The sequence below is a fragment of the Eleutherodactylus coqui genome, chromosome 8 (genome assembly GCF_035609145.1).
Source record: "Eleutherodactylus coqui strain aEleCoq1 chromosome 8, aEleCoq1.hap1, whole genome shotgun sequence".
In the NCBI taxonomy this organism is placed as follows: Eukaryota; Metazoa; Chordata; class Amphibia; order Anura; family Eleutherodactylidae; genus Eleutherodactylus; species Eleutherodactylus coqui.
Window position 1 is genome coordinate 33,313,128 of NC_089844.1, and position 15,431 is coordinate 33,328,558.

Below are 15,431 nucleotides of genomic sequence, written 5' to 3' on the forward strand. Positions count from 1 at the left end.
CGCGGCAGAAAATCGCCGTTTGATCTGATGCATTGGAATCCAATGCATCAGATGGTAGCCTATATCGTCCGTATTTATATGGATGAGTGCGATACGGGACTGAGAGACTTGGACTAATATCACACTTGTAAAACCAAAGCATAAATAGACATTTTTTTTTAAATGCTACAAATTTGTTACTGAAATGTTCTGCTCCATGTGAAGGACATTTTTGAAATCCCCTCCAAACATCTTGTACTGTAATTGCTGCGGAATTTCCACAGTGATTCCGCCATCAGAAAGTCAGTAGCATCTGCGGCCCGTGTGAGGGCGACTTTATAGTGTACTAAAGGGGCTATCCCACAAAAAATACTGATTGTTGGTAAATCCAGACCATAACTACATACATTTTTTGTATTTACACTTATTAAAAAACTATTCCTATCCCCATAGTCCAAAACTGTTAGACTAGCGCCACCTGCTGTTTCTATTCTGCATGCATCTGAGCAATTTTTCCACCTGCTCCGCTGCATAGAAGTAACCCAAGATCAATCTTTATTAATTTACATTAAAATAATGGGCTGACGAGGACAAAACTCAAGAAACAAAAAAAGACCAGGAGACTTCCGGCGACGCTATAATGGGACTGATGGAAAAAGGTGTGAACTCCAAGACGTAATAGTTCTAGTTACATAAGAACCAGTTTGTTATCACAATAGACAATGATGGGTCTAAGGAGGGGAGTGGAAGACAATACCACTATCACCTCAAAGATATTGGAGTACATTGATGTATCATATCAATTGATGTAAGAATTAAATGACGGATCATCACTTCCCATTAGAGAAGACTTTTATGCGTGTAAGGTAGCAGAGGAAATTAGCAAGAAGTTTCCTGCTCTTACTTAAATAGTGCGTTCCTCACACTCGGCATTGAAACAGCGCGGCTACAGCTCACGACTTCAGCGTGGAAAAATCACTCATTCATATGATTTTCTGTGGCAATACCCTGTTTCCCTGAAAATAAGACCTAGCATGATTTTCCAGAATTTTTGAGGATGCAAAATGATTTTTCAGGCTTTGAGGATGCTTCAAATATAAGCCCTACTCCAAAATTAAGCCCTGCTAACAGTTAATTTAAAAAGTCAATTTAAATAGTGTCCAGGCAGCTATACATGTAAAAAAGTTAAACCTTTTTGAACGAAAAAATATAAGACGCTGTCTTATTTTCTGGGAAACACGGTAGTTGTGATTTTTGCGCAGTTAGCTCCTGCGCTATTTTCACACTTATGTGAATGAGTCCTTACAGAGGTTGACCAGAAACAGAGGCTCTTCAATAGAAACAGCAGGTGGCGCCATTTTCATATTAGTCCTATGAGGATAGAAACATTTTAAGTGCATGGGCATGACAACCCTGATGGGCAGTTCGATGCTTCAGGGTGGTTAAAGACGTAACCCATCCATAGAAAGGAACATATCACAGCTCTATGGCCGGCTGCACACGGACAGGTCAGACTCAGCATGCAGAAGACCACAGCCGGCAACCTTGCATATACATGGTCTATTCTGTATTGCGGATGGCTATGTACAGATTTAAAAAAGAAACCTTTGTTTTTCCTGCGCCATCGCTAGGCGATGATGCGGGTACCTGCGACCTATCCGCAATGTAAATTGTGGACAGGCTGCGGGTTGGACGGCTTCCATTGACTTCAATGGAAGCCGTCCATGAGGAGCCCGCAGAAAAATAGAACATGCTGGGATTTTTCCTCTGCTTACGGAAATCAGAATTCGTTTCCGGGAATGTGTAGGCAAAAGCGATTTTTCCATAACATGTCCTAATCGGTATTTGCTGTGGATTCTCCGTGTGGACGCCGACCGTGGCTTCTACAGCAAATATCCATTCATGTGCAGCCCGCCTTAGGGCTTATTCAGACGACCGTATATTGGTCGGGTTTTAATGCCTGGCCGATATACGCTGCCCCTCTCTACAAGGGGAAGAGGTGGGACAGGAGCTACTGCACTGAGCTCCCGCCCCTCTCCGCCTCTCGCCACTGTTTGCAATGGGAGGGGAGGAGCGGAGCTAAGTTTTGCCCTGCCCCACCCCTCCCATTGCAAACAGTGGTGAAGGGCGAAGAGGGGGCGGGAGTTTAGCGCACTGGCTACCGTCCCGCCTCCTCCCCTCGCAGAGAGGGGCAGCGTATATCGGCTAGGTGTGAAAACCTGACCAATTTACGCCTGTCTGAATAAGCCCTAAGGAAGATTAAAAATTTTATTAGTTTTTATAAAAAAAAACTTTATGTAGTTTTTTTTTTGCAAAAGTAGAAAAACCTAGAAAAATATAATTTAGGAATCTTTGTAATCGTAACGACCTGCGGAATAAAAGGTATCCTTTATATCATCCAGTAAACTATTAAAAGAACAAAAAAACACCCAATGAAAGAATTACCGTGTCCTCCACCCCCCCGCCCCCCAAAGAAAAAAAATGATAAAAGTTATACAGCAGATTATATGGACCCCAAAATGGTGCCATTGAAAAATACAACTTATTTCATAAAAAATTAAAATAGAAAACTGCCATATGTCATTCAGTACCAAACTTGAAAGAAAAAATTCTGCATCCTGATTATCATAACATTATTATATACATCACTTGCCTAACAATTCTAAGGCTTACCTGGATCGGGTGCAGCCTTGTGGCTGAATTTCCTATTCCTTCTACTGTGGTGATGGCCATCCCGTGGAGGGAACATATGGGAAGCAGGCATGCTGTTGCTGGGTAGTGTCTACAGGTTAGTAAAGGATCATGAAAAGAAAAACTAAAGGAGATGCAAGCTGGGTGGCAACTTATGTTGTATGATGCTTCTTGTCATTTCAATTTAACCTTGTTTTACAACTTAGGAAAGAAGGCATTGCAATTATGTAAGCATAATATGCCAGTGTTGGTCATACTATTTATGTAGACAGGTGGCTGCTTCATCTGTTCCTGTAGCTGCCACTAGAGGGAGCCCACTACATGCTGTACTAAACAGTAGGCAAAAAGCCTCCCCCTAGTAGTGACTGCAGGCGGTCAGCTTGTTATCTTTAACCCTTTTTGGTCTTGTGATGGGATAATATTGCACTGTTCGCAGGTACTAAACTGGGCTACTGGACAAAGCCTCATACTGTGAAGGGAAACTTTAAAAAGTTATGGCGCCAAGAATGCTGCAATGCAAAAGCAAAATTTGAAGCGTCCACTTTCTCTTTTTTTATATAAGCCATACCCCGAAAATAAGCCCTAGCTGCACTGCATTAAAAAAAAAGGAATCGATTACCTAGCATGCTCTGTCCAGGTCCCTCCTGCTGCTCTCCGGAGCTTCAACGCACTTCTTACTGTCCTCGGCCACCCACAGAAAATCATTTCCTGGTTACAGGATTCAGAAATTCCACCTCCAGGAAGCAATGGCTCTGATTTGTTCTCAAGCTGCGATTGGTTCAAGCGCTACCTTGATTGGTTCTTCAACCACTGCTCAGCCAGTCAGAACCATCCCATTGTGGAGGCGGGATTTATGAATTCGCCAATCCATGCCACGGCTCAGACAGTTCATAAATCCTGTCTTCACAACGCGATAGCTGGGATTGGTTCTTCGACCACTACTCAGCTAATCAATGCAAAGCTCAATGAACCGATCACAGCCATCGCATTGGTTCATCGAGCGCTGCATTGATTGGTTCTCGAGTGCTGCTCAGCCATTCATAGCCATCGCTTTTTGGAGGTGGCATTTATGAATCCGGTAACCAGGAAGTGATCTTCTGTGGGTGGCCAAGGACTGCATGGAGAGAGTTGGAGCTCTGGAGAGCAGCGGCCTGGACTGAGCTTGCTAGGTAAGTATAATAAGACATCCCTCGAACATAAGCCCTACCACCTCTTTTGGGGCAAAAATGAACATAAAACAAGGTCTCATTTTCAGGGAAATACAGTACTAAACAGAGAATGTCAAGGATATATGCCAATGGCAATTAACTAGAGAGGAGCGAGTATACTCGCTAAGGTACATTACTCGATCGAGTAGTGCCTTAGCCGAGTATCTCTCCGCTCGTCTCTAAAGATTCGGGTGGCCGACGGGGGGCGGCGGGGGAGAGTAGGGAGGAACGGAGGGGAAATCTCTCCCCCCGCTCTCCTCACTCCCTGCCGCAACTCACCTGTCACCCGCGCCGGCCCCCGAATCTTTAGAGACGAGCGGGGAGATACGCGGCTAAGGCACTACTCGCTCATCTCTAGTTAATTGCAATTGTCATATATCCTTGACATTCTCTGTTGTTTAGTACTGTATTAAGTTGAACCATTACTGTAATGTCGCCTGCAGCTAGCTATAGCTAACGACTCTTAAAACTATCAACACTTTGGTTAGAATATGAATTGACCAAGAGAATCAGTGATTTAAAATAAATTAAATTAAATAGCTTACAACTCTTGTTTACAAGTTTAACCCTCTATTAGGCTGCTCTCACACAGCCTTCTCTTTACCGCGATCAGCCCGGCATTTCAAACCAGCTTTTCATAAATTTGTGATACAGTACAGCAGTTTTCTGTGAGCTTGGACCAGACAGGCTAGCTTTCATTTCCCATAAGCATCAATAAGCCTTGGCCGCTCATAACCTTCTCACTGGTTCAGGAGTTGTACAACTTTTGGTTGTTACCACTGCATACTGGTAGTGTGAACCTGATGACCGTATCCTTTTAAACTGAGGGTATTCTTTTGGATCATGCTGCACTATTTTTTGCTGTAAAATGATGAAAACCATGACTGAAACTGGTGGGAACTCATTATAGTCAATGGGTTCCGACAAGTACAGATGTTGTATGAAGAAGGACATATGAGGACAAGAATTAATTTTAAAAATCGTAATGCTCTTAGTAGATCACAGAACTTTTTGTTCCGTAACAGAAAGTTCTGTGATCTGTCAAGGGCAGGATGATTTTTCAAATTAATTTGTGTCCTCATATGTCCGCCCTCTTACAACCTATTTGCATGAAATGCTTTCTAATTAATCTAATATACTACAGCTCAGGGAGGTATGTAAAGTACTAGGGATAGATATATATCCAAATATACCATCATTCTTAGTCTATCACTGTGATTGCTCCCAGCAAGAGAAACCAAATAATCTTGTAGATAGGAAACCTTTTAATAGCTACCAAAATACATGTTAATGAGAGCTTTCGGACTTACTCAGAATCCTTCATCAAAGCAAAATGAAATGGCTCTGAAGAGGCATGCATATTTATAGACACATACTTATGACAAGGCACGGACATGGATATGATTAATTTGCACTTAAAAGAACAGTTACTGATAAGGGAGTGAAAGTTTTATGGTCCCTGAATTAGTGTTGGGAGGGGGCAGAATTACCCGTCCAGCAGTGTGATCTGCGCTATAGATTTCTCATACTTCCTATTCACGCATGAATCCTTGCGAATAATTTAATCCTCTATTGAAAGTGTCAAAGTTGTTATGAATTTATATTCCCAAATTCTCCTATGGCTTTGTGACATGAAATTTATGATACTGAAAGGCAATTTCAAATCTTTGCACATCCTTCCTTTTTGTTACCACTGCATCCATACAAGGTCTATAGGGAGCAGTGGCAGGCATAATTTATTAGACCCACACTAAAAAAAAAAAAAAAAAAAAAAAAACAGACCCCAAAACAGAACCCTGACAAGACTCACTTAATCAATACAGGCCCCCTAAATTCTGACCCAAGACCAGACCCACTAATATAGATCACAGATGATTATAGGAAAATTAAATTTATATATTTTTTGCATGTCTTACTTTTAAAAAATTAAAGCTATTTTTTTAAGAGAAAGTGGATTTCTATGGTCATATGGTGAAACCCATAACTTATTTTATTCTACCATTGATGGGGCTGTGTGGAGGCTTGTTTTTGAGAGACAAGGTTTAATTTCTATCAGAGCAATTTGGTGTACATACAACTTTTTAGCATTGTACATTTTTTTCTGAGTGGGCACCATGCGGGATAAATAATTTGATATCTTAATGGTTCAGAGTTTGGTTATACATAATTTAATTAATTTGAATTTTTAATGTGAAAAATTGTAAATTTTATACACTTTTAATATTTAAACTTTCTTTTCATCCCACTAAAAGACTTCAACAAGCAATTGCTTGATGGTTCACACAATACATTCTGTATTGCAACGTATTGTATGAGCGAGAAAAAGAGCCCTTCCTTTAAGCTTGGCTGAAGGCTTAGATGCTGTGGTCAGCATTGACTGCGGCATCAAAGTGGTTAAACAGCCGTGATCAGAGCTAACTCCCATTGCAGCTGTTAGTGAGTATCAGCTCTTTAATACAACTACCAGCAGCTATGGAGAAAGCTCAGCTCCCGAACCCACACCATACCATCTCCGGCTACCAAGGATGTACATTAGAGATGAGCGAACGTACTCGGATAGGCACTACTCGTCCGAGTAATGTGCCTTATCCGAGTACCGCTGTACTCGTGCTCAAAGATTCGGGGCGCTCCGCTGCTGACAGGTGAGTCGGAGCGGGGAGCGGGGCAGAGCGGCCGGGAGAGAAGGAGAGAAAGATCTCCCCTCCGTTCCTCCCCGCTCTCCCCTGCAGCTCCCTGCTCCGCAGCGCGTCCCGAATCTTTGAGCACGAGCAGAGAGGTACTCGGATAAGGCACATTACTCGGATGAGTAGTGCTTATCCAAGTACGTTCGCTCATCTCTAATGTACATCCTTTGTTATTAAGGAGTTTATATATGTATTGCTCCCCAACAGGTGCAATGGAGGCCTATTCTGCTGTAGATGAAATGGTTTTCAGGATTTTCCCAGTGCCCTAACCTCAGCTGCCATATTTCTTGGAAACTCGATAGCATGATGCAGGCTACATGAGAGCAAAAGAGCATAATAGCAGTGTCATAGCAAAATTATTGAACGCTTGGGCAGTCTTATTTTTTATTTTCAGGCCAACGTACCCCATGAGACTGCAGACAGTACTGCAGGTTGAGAAAGACTTACGATCCCCCTGGTTGGTTGCCATTTCCCTGGCAGTTTCTTAAAGGGCTTGTGCTAAGATTGCATTCCCTCTACCATCTTCATTCAATTCTTTATATTTTAAAGGTCTGCTTGCCTGGGCCCCAACTGCTGGGGCCACAATAATCTTGAAAACAGCACTCTAAACTCTCTATCTGAATAGAGCGGTGGTGTGCATGAAGACTATCATTCTATTTACTTATATGAGAGATCAATGTGTTCGGCTATCTTGCTTAGTCCCATAAATTGGAACAGAGCGGCGGTCACGCATGTGCACTGCCGTTCCATTCACATGGGACATTCAGGGTGTGCCGTTTTCAAGATTATTGGCACCCAGGCAAACAGATATATTTATTAGAGATGAGCGAACGTACTCGTCCGAGCTTGATACTCGTTCGAGTATTAGCGTGTTCGAGATGCTCGTTACTCGTGACGAGTACCACGCGATGTTCGAGTTACTTTCACTTTCATCTCTGAGACGTTAGCGCGCTTTTCTGGCCAATAGAAAGACAGGGAAGGCATTACAACTTCCCCCTGCGACGTTCAAGCCCTATACCACCCCCCTGCAGTGAGTGGCTGGCGAGATCAGGTGTCACCCGAGTATATAAATCGGCCCCTCCCGCAGCTCGCCACAGATGCGTTCTGACAGAGATCAGGAACAGTGCTGCTGGTGCCGGAGCTGCTATAGGGAGAGCGTTAGGAGCATTTTAGGCTTCAAGAACCCCAACGGTCCTTCTTAGGGCCACATCTAACGTTGTGCAGTAGTGTGGAGGCTGCTTTTTGCAGTGTTGCACATTTTTTATTTTTTTGTATATCGGCCGTGCAGAGCATTGCGCCCTGCAGTAATTATACATAGTCCAGGGCCAGTAGTGGTGGTGAGGCAGGAACAGAAGACATATTTATTGAATATAGGCAGTGGGCCTTTCCAAAAACATTTGGGAAAAAAAATCTATTTGGGCTGCCTATGACTGTCCTCAGTGTACTGGGTCTGTGCTGGGGGTAGTTGTCCTCCTAATTCATACGCAGCCAGCTAAGTGTTACAGCAGGCTTGCGCAAAATTATTTCCTGGCTCTGTGTTGGCTGTTACATAACCGCTGTATTCCAGTCCACAGTGCAACAGTCTGCAGTTATTTTACATACTCCAGGGCCAGTAGTGGTGAGGCAGGGACAGAAGACATATTTATTGAATATAGGCAGTGGGCCTTTTCAAAAGCATTTGGGAAAAAAAAAAATCTATTTGGGCTGCCTGTGACTGTCCTCAGTGTACTGGGTCTGTGCTGGGGGTACTTGTCCTCCTAATTCATACGCAGCCAGCTAAGTGTTACAGCAGGCTTGCGCAAAATTATTTCCTGGCTCTGCTGTGCGTTCCGTAAGCGAAGTCAGCTTCCAACCACAGGCCAATAAGCGGCACATTTAATTACAGCGTTCTGTTTCTGCACTACTGGTAATACACCATGCTGAGGGGTAGGGGTAGGCCTAGAAGACATGGACGCGGGCAAGGACGCGGAGGCCCAAGTCAGGGTGTGGGCACAAGCCGAGCTCCTGATCCAGGTGTATCGCAGCCGACTGCTGCGGGATTAGGAGAGAGGCACGTTTCTGGCGTCCCCACATTCATCTCACAATTAATGGGTCCACGCGGTAGACCTTTATTAGAAAATGAGCAGTGTGAGCAGGTCCTGTCGTGGATGGCAGAAAGTGCATCCAGCAATCTATCGAACACCCAGAGTTCTGCGCCGTCCACTGCTGCAACTCTGAATCCTCTGGCTGCTGCTCCTCCTTCCTCCCAGCCTCCTGACTCCATTACAATGACACATTCTGAGGAGCAGGCAGACTCCCAGGAACTGTTCCCGGGGCCCCTGCCCAGAATGGGCAGCAAGGGTTCCGAATCCTCTCCCACTGGAGGAGTTTGTCGTGACCGATGCCCAACGTTTTGAAAGTTCCCGGGGTCCGGGGGATGAGGCTGGGGACTTCCGGCAACTGTCTCAAGACCTTTCAGTGGCTGAGGAGGACGATGACGATGAGACACAGTTGTCTATCAGTGAGGTAGTAGTAAAGGCAGTAAGTCCGAGGGAGGAGCGCAGAGGATTCGGAGGAAGAGCAGCAGGACGATGAGGTTACCGACCCCACCTGGTTTGCTACGCCTACTGAGGACAGGTCTTCAGAGGGGGAGGCAAGGGCAGCAGCAGGGCAGGTTGCAAGAGGCAGTGTGGTGGCCAGGGGTAGAGGCAGGGCCAGACCGAATAATCCACCAACTGTTTCCCAAAGCGCCCCCTCGCGCCATGCCACCCTGCAGAGGCCAAGGTGCTCAAAAGGTCTGGCAGTTTTTCACTGAGTGTGCAGACGACCGACGAACAGTGGTGTGCAACCTGTGTCACGCCAAGATCAGCCGGGGAGCCACCACCACCAGCCTCACCACCACCAGCATGCGCAGACATATGATGGCCAAGCACACCACAAGGTGGGACGAAGGCCGTTCACCGCCTCCGGTTTGCACCTCTGCCTCTCCCCCTGTGCCCCAACCTGCCACTGAGATCCAATCCCCCTCTCAGGACACAGGCACTACCGTCTCCTGGCCTGCACCCACACCCTCACCTCTGCTGTCCTCGGCCCCATCCACCAATGTCTGTCAGCGCACCGTCCAGCCGTCGCTAGCGCAAGTGTTGGAGCGCAAGCGCACCGCCACGCACGCGCTCGCTCAAGCGTTAAACGTGCACATAGCCAAATTTATCAGCCTGGAGATGCTGCCGTATAGGGTTGTGGAAACGGAGGCTTTCAAAAGTATGATGGCAGCGGCGGCCCCGCGCTACTCAGTTCCCAGTCGCCACTACTTTTCCCGATGTGCCGTCCCAGCCCTGCACGACCATGTCTCCCGCAACATTGTACGTACCCTCACCAACGCGGTTACTGCCAAGGTCCACTTAACAACAGACTCGTGGACAAGCACAGGCGGGCAGGGCCACTATATCTCCCTGATGGCACATTGGGTGAATTTAGTGGAGGCTGGGACAGAGTCAGAGCCTGGGACCGCTCACGTCCTACCCACCCCCAGAATTGCGGGCCCCAGCTCGGTGGTGGTATCTGCGGCGGTGTATGCTTCCTCCACTAAACCACCCTCCTCCTCCTCTGCAACCTCTGTCTCGCAATCAAGATGTGTCAGCAGCAGCATGTCGCCAGCAGTCGGTGTCGCGTGGCGTGGCAGCACAGCGGTGGGCAAGGGTCAGCAGGCCGTGCTGAAACTACTCAGCTTAGGAGAGAAGAGGCACACGGCCCACGAACTGCTGCAGGGTCTGACAGAGCAGACCGACCGCTGGCTTGCGCCGCTGAGCCTCCAACCGGGCATGGTCGTGTGTGACAACGGCCGTAAGCTGGTGGTGGCTCTGCAGCTCGGCAGCCTCACGCACCTGCCATGCCTGGCCCACGTCTTTAATTTGGTGGTTCAGCGCTTTCTGAAAAGCTACCCACGCTTGACAGATCTGCTCGGAAAGGTGCGCCGGCTCTGCACACATTTCCGCAAGTCCCACACGGACGCTGCCACCCTGCAACATCGGTTTCATCTGCCAGTGCACCGACTGCTGTGCGACGTGCCCACACGGTGGAACTCTACGCTCCACATGTTGGCCAGGCTCTATGAGCAGCGTAGAGCTATAGTGGAATACCAACTCCAACATGGGCGGCGCAGTGGGAGTCAGTCTCCTCAATTCTTTACAGAAGAGTGGGCCTGGTTGGCAGACATCTGCCAGGTCCTTGGAAACTTTGAGGAGTCTACCCAGATGGTGAGCGGTGATGCTGCAATCATTAGCATCACCATTCCTCTGCTATGCCTCTTGAGAAGTTCCCTGCAAAGCATAAAGGCAGACGCTTTGCGCTCGGAAACAGAGGCGGGGGAAGACAGTATGTCGCTGGATAGTCAGAGCACCCTCCTGTCTATATCTCAGCGCATTGAGGAGGAGGAGGAGGAGGAGCAGGAGCATGAGGAGGAGGGGGAAGAGACAGCTTGGCCCACTGCTGAGGGTACCCATGCTGCTTGCCTGTCATCCTTTTAGCGTGTATGGCCTGAGGAGGAGGAGGAGGAGGAGGAGGAGGAGGAGGAGGATCCTGAAAGTGATCTTCCTAGTGAGGACAGCCATGTGTTGCGTACAGGTACCCTGGCACACATGGCTGACTTCATGTTAGGATGCCTTTCTCGTGACCCTCGCGTTACACGCATTCTGGCCACTACGGATTACTGGGTGTACACACTGCTCGACCCACGGTATAAGGAGAACCTTTCCACTCTCATACCCGAAGAGGAAAGGGATTCGAGAGTGATGCTATACCACAGGACCCTGGCGGACAAACTGATGGTAAAATTCCCATCCGACAGCGCTAGTGGCCGAAGGCGCAGTTCCGAGGGCCAGGTAGCAGGGGAGGCGCAGAGATCAGGCAGCATGTACAGCACAGGCAGGGGAACACTCTCTAAGGCCTTTGACAGCTTTATGGCTCCCCAGTCAAGGCTGAGTTGGCGGGAGCACTGTAAAAGGATGGTGAGGGAGTACGTAGCCGATCGCACGACCATCCTCCGTGACGCCTCTGCCCCCTACAACTACTGGGTGTCGAAGCTGGACACGTGGCCTGAACTCGCGCTGTATGCGCTGGAGGTGCTTGCTTGTCCTGCGGCTAGCGTCTTGTCAGAGAGGGTGTTTAGTGCGGCTGGGGGAATCATCACAGATAAGCGTACCCGCCTGTCAACCGACAGTGCCGACAGGCTAACACTCATCAAGATGAACAAAGCCTGGATTTCACCAGACTTCTCTTCTTCACCAGCGGACAGCAGCGATACCTAAGCAATACGTAGGCTGCACCCGCGGATGGAAGCATCGTTCTCTATCACCATCAAAAACGTGGACCTTTTAGCTTCATCAATATGTGTATTATATTCATCCTCCTCCTCCTGAAACCTGACGTAATCACGCCGAATGGGCAATTTTTCTTAGGCCCACAAGGCTCAGTCATATAATTTTTGTAAACAATTTTTATACGTTTCAATGCTCATTAAAGCGTTGAAACTTGCGCCTGCACCAATTTTTATTTTAACTGGGCTGCCTCCAGGCCTAGTTACAAATTAAGCCACATTAACCAAAGCGATTAATGGGTTTCACCTGCCCTCTTGGTTGGGCATTGGCAATTTTTCTGAGGTACATTAGTACTGTTGGTACACCAATTTTTTGTGGCCCTCGCCTACAGTGTAATCCAATTAATTTTTTGCCCAACTGCATTAAAGCTGACGTTACATCAGCTGTGTTGGGCACTGCAATGGGATATATTTATGTACCGCCGGTGGGTTCCGGGGAGCCACCCATGCTGTGGGTCCACACGGAATTCCCATTGTAGAGTTGTACCTGCCTGTGACTATTTATAAAAAACTGCGGTCTGACTGGGGCATGCAGACACCTTGACAGAATGAATAGTGTGTGGCACATAGGTTCCCCATTGCTATGCCCACGTGTGCAGCTCCTGATGGCGGTGGCACAGGATTATATTTCTCATTGCTTCTGTACAGCATTGTGGGCTATCGCCCCGCCCCTTTTAAAGAGGGTCGCTGCCTAGCCGTGCCAACTCTCTGCAGTGTGTGCCTGCGGTTCCTCCTCATGGCAGACGCACTAATAAATAGACATGAGGGTGGTGTGGCATGAGTGCAGCTGAAGGCTGCGCAGGGACACTTTGGTGTGCGCTGTGGACACTGCGTCGTGTGGGGGGGGGGTTGGGCAGCATGTAACCCAGGAGAAGTGGCAGCGGAGTGTCATGCAGGCAGTGATTGTGCTTTGTTGGAGGTAGTGTGGTGCTTAGCTAAGGTATGCCTTGCTAATGAGGGCTTTTCAGAAGTAAAAGTTGTTGGGAGGGGGGGGGGGCACTCTTGCCGCTATTGTGGCTTAATAGTGGGACCTGGGAACTTGAGATGCAGCCCAACATGTAGCCCCTCGCCTGCCCTATCTGTTGCTGTGTCGTTCCCATCACTTTCTTGAATTGCCCAGATTTTCACAAATGGAAACCTTAGCGAGCATCGGCGATATACAAAAATGCTCGGGTCGCCCATTGACTTCAATGGGGTTCGTTACTCGAAACGAACCCTCGAGCATCGCGATAATTTCGTCCCGAGTAACGAGCACCCGAGCATTTTGGTGCTCGCTCATCTCTAATATTTATCCCCTAGCCTACGGATAGGGAATAAATGTCTTTACTGGGAAAACCCCTTTAACCCTTTCCAATCCACTGTCTGACGTCTGAAGACATTATGATTTAAGGCTGTACAGCTCCGATGTTAGAAGACGTCCGTCTGGGTTTTCTTACTGTATATTGCCAACCTCTCTGCTGTCGGAGCCTATCCAACGTGTCACCTCATGCAGTACTGGCTTTAGCCAGCAGATAGCGCCGTTGCATAACAGTAGAAAAAGAGTAAGCCCGCTAGGAAAACCAGGATACAAATTGGATTGGAAAGGGTCAATCATCTGAGATACTCTTCCTCAGACACAGGGGAAAAGTCATGAAAGCATTGATGCTGGAATTATTTTTAGTGCTGACTTTTTTTTTACTATTGCTGTATTTTTAGATCCATGGTATTTTTGAAAATTGTTGCATGCTCTGGATCTAGCATGGATAACCAAAATATACCACAAAAAAAAGTCACTAAAAACATGGAATTTCTCTGGTGTTTTCTTTTTTTTTTACCAATAAAAGCCAAAAAATGTCTGTGGGGCACTTTTTTTTTACAAGAGTATTTTATGAAAATGTGCCCCTCAATCCCATAATATATGTAATTCTGGTACAAAGTTTCCTGTGTTTGAAGCACATTCCTCCCAGTAAAAGCATCGACTTAGAATAGAATATATTATGGACCCTATTTTTGGACTACAGAAAACAGAAGAAAGAAGTTGTGTGCGGGGTCACTTACTTATATGATTTTGCTTTCCTATGAAGTTGGTAAAGGATACAGGATTTTCTTAGACACTGGATGAATGGTTGACACCATCACTGTGCAGGCACCACAGCCGCCGGCTCCACAGCCATATTTTGTACCAGTAAGTTGCACTGATTTAGACAGTTAAGGCAAATATTCTGATTACACATACAATATATACAGTATACGATGCCAAGGTTATTATAAAGAAAAGTAACATGGAAAAATGCTACAGAGTAAGAACACTTTCAAAAAAAAAAAAAAAAAAAAGAATTGTTAATAGTTTATTTTTGCCAATTAAGAAAATGCTAAATGAATGAGCAAAGGAGAAATGTAAATCAAATCACTATTTGCAGTGACCACCCTTTGTCTACAGAGCAGCACCGGTTTTTCTACATACACTTGCACACAGGTTTCGAAGGAACTCGGCAAGGAGGTTGTTCCAAAGATCTTGGAGAACCAATCACAGATCTTCTCGTAGGCTCACTCAGATCCTTCTGTCTTTGTATAATTCCAGACAGACTGGATGTTACAAGCAAAAACATTCAAAGTTTTCTGTAAATTCAGAATTTTTTAAATCGCCATAAAACATAAATAAAAAAAAATGATCATAAAGTACAATGCCTGATGGGAAAATAATCTTGAGTAAAAACATGTAAAGTTGTTACGACACGTCAGGTTTGAAAAATAGGGCTTGGTCAGGAGAGTCAAAACTGCCTGCAGCAGGAAGGCATAAATCTGGCATGTCTGTTTTTGAGTGTTACCAGTGGTTTTAACCCTTTCCAGTCCAATTTGTATCCTGGTTTTCCTAGGGGGCTTACTCTTTTTCTGCCGTTATACAACGGCGCTATCTGCTGGCTAAAGGCAGTACTGCATGAGGTGACACGTTGGAGAGGCTCAGGCAGCAGAGAGGCTGGTAATATACAGTAAGGGGACCCCTGACGGAAGTCTACCAACATCAGAGCTGTACAGCCTTAAATCATAATGTCTTCACAGGTTAGACAGTGGATTGGAAAGGGTTAAAGGGGTTGTCTCGCAGCGAAAGCGGAAAACATTTTTTTTCACTTACCCCCGCATTCTGCCCTGTTAAAAAGAAAGCATAGGTTAGTTTTTAAAAATAGCATTGCACTTACCTGCATCAGCGTTCTGCAGCTTCTTTTCTTCTTTTAAAGATGGCGCCGCTGGTCTTCTCCCACGGTGCACCGCGGGTCTTCTCCCATGGTGCACCGGGGGATTTTCTTCTCCTTCCTTGCGTTCCATTGCCGATTCCAGCCTCCTGATTGGCTGGAATCGGCACATGTGACGGGGCGGAGCTACGATGACGACGCGGTGAGCAGCTCTCCGGCATGTGCGGCCCCATTCGCCAGGCAGAAGACCGCACAGCGCAAGCGCGTCTAAAAAAGCAAGAAGCCAGCGAAATTAGACGGAGCCATTGAGACGGGCACGCCAGCAACGGAGCAGGTAAGTGAATAA

At 46.7% G+C, this 15,431-nt stretch overlaps 1 protein-coding gene and 1 long non-coding RNA gene across 2 annotated transcripts in view; one reads left to right on the top strand and one right to left on the bottom strand.

Annotated features, from left to right (window-relative positions):
• The window catches only part of LOC136576285 (aldehyde oxidase 1-like), a 149,970-nt gene that overhangs the window by 126,317 nt on the left and 8,222 nt on the right, over positions 1-15,431 (bottom strand). Inside the window, exons 3-4 of the mRNA XM_066575462.1 lie at positions 13,993-14,089; positions 2,653-2,761 (exon numbers count right to left, since the gene is read on the bottom strand). Of these exons, the coding sequence (XP_066431559.1) occupies positions 2,653-2,761; positions 13,993-14,089 (206 nt within the window). The remainder of the gene's footprint in view (positions 1-2,652; positions 2,762-13,992; positions 14,090-15,431) is intronic.
• Positions 1-15,431, top strand: part of LOC136576286 (uncharacterized) — a 64,660-nt gene that overhangs the window by 14,180 nt on the left and 35,049 nt on the right. The gene's annotated exons all lie outside the window — the stretch shown is intronic.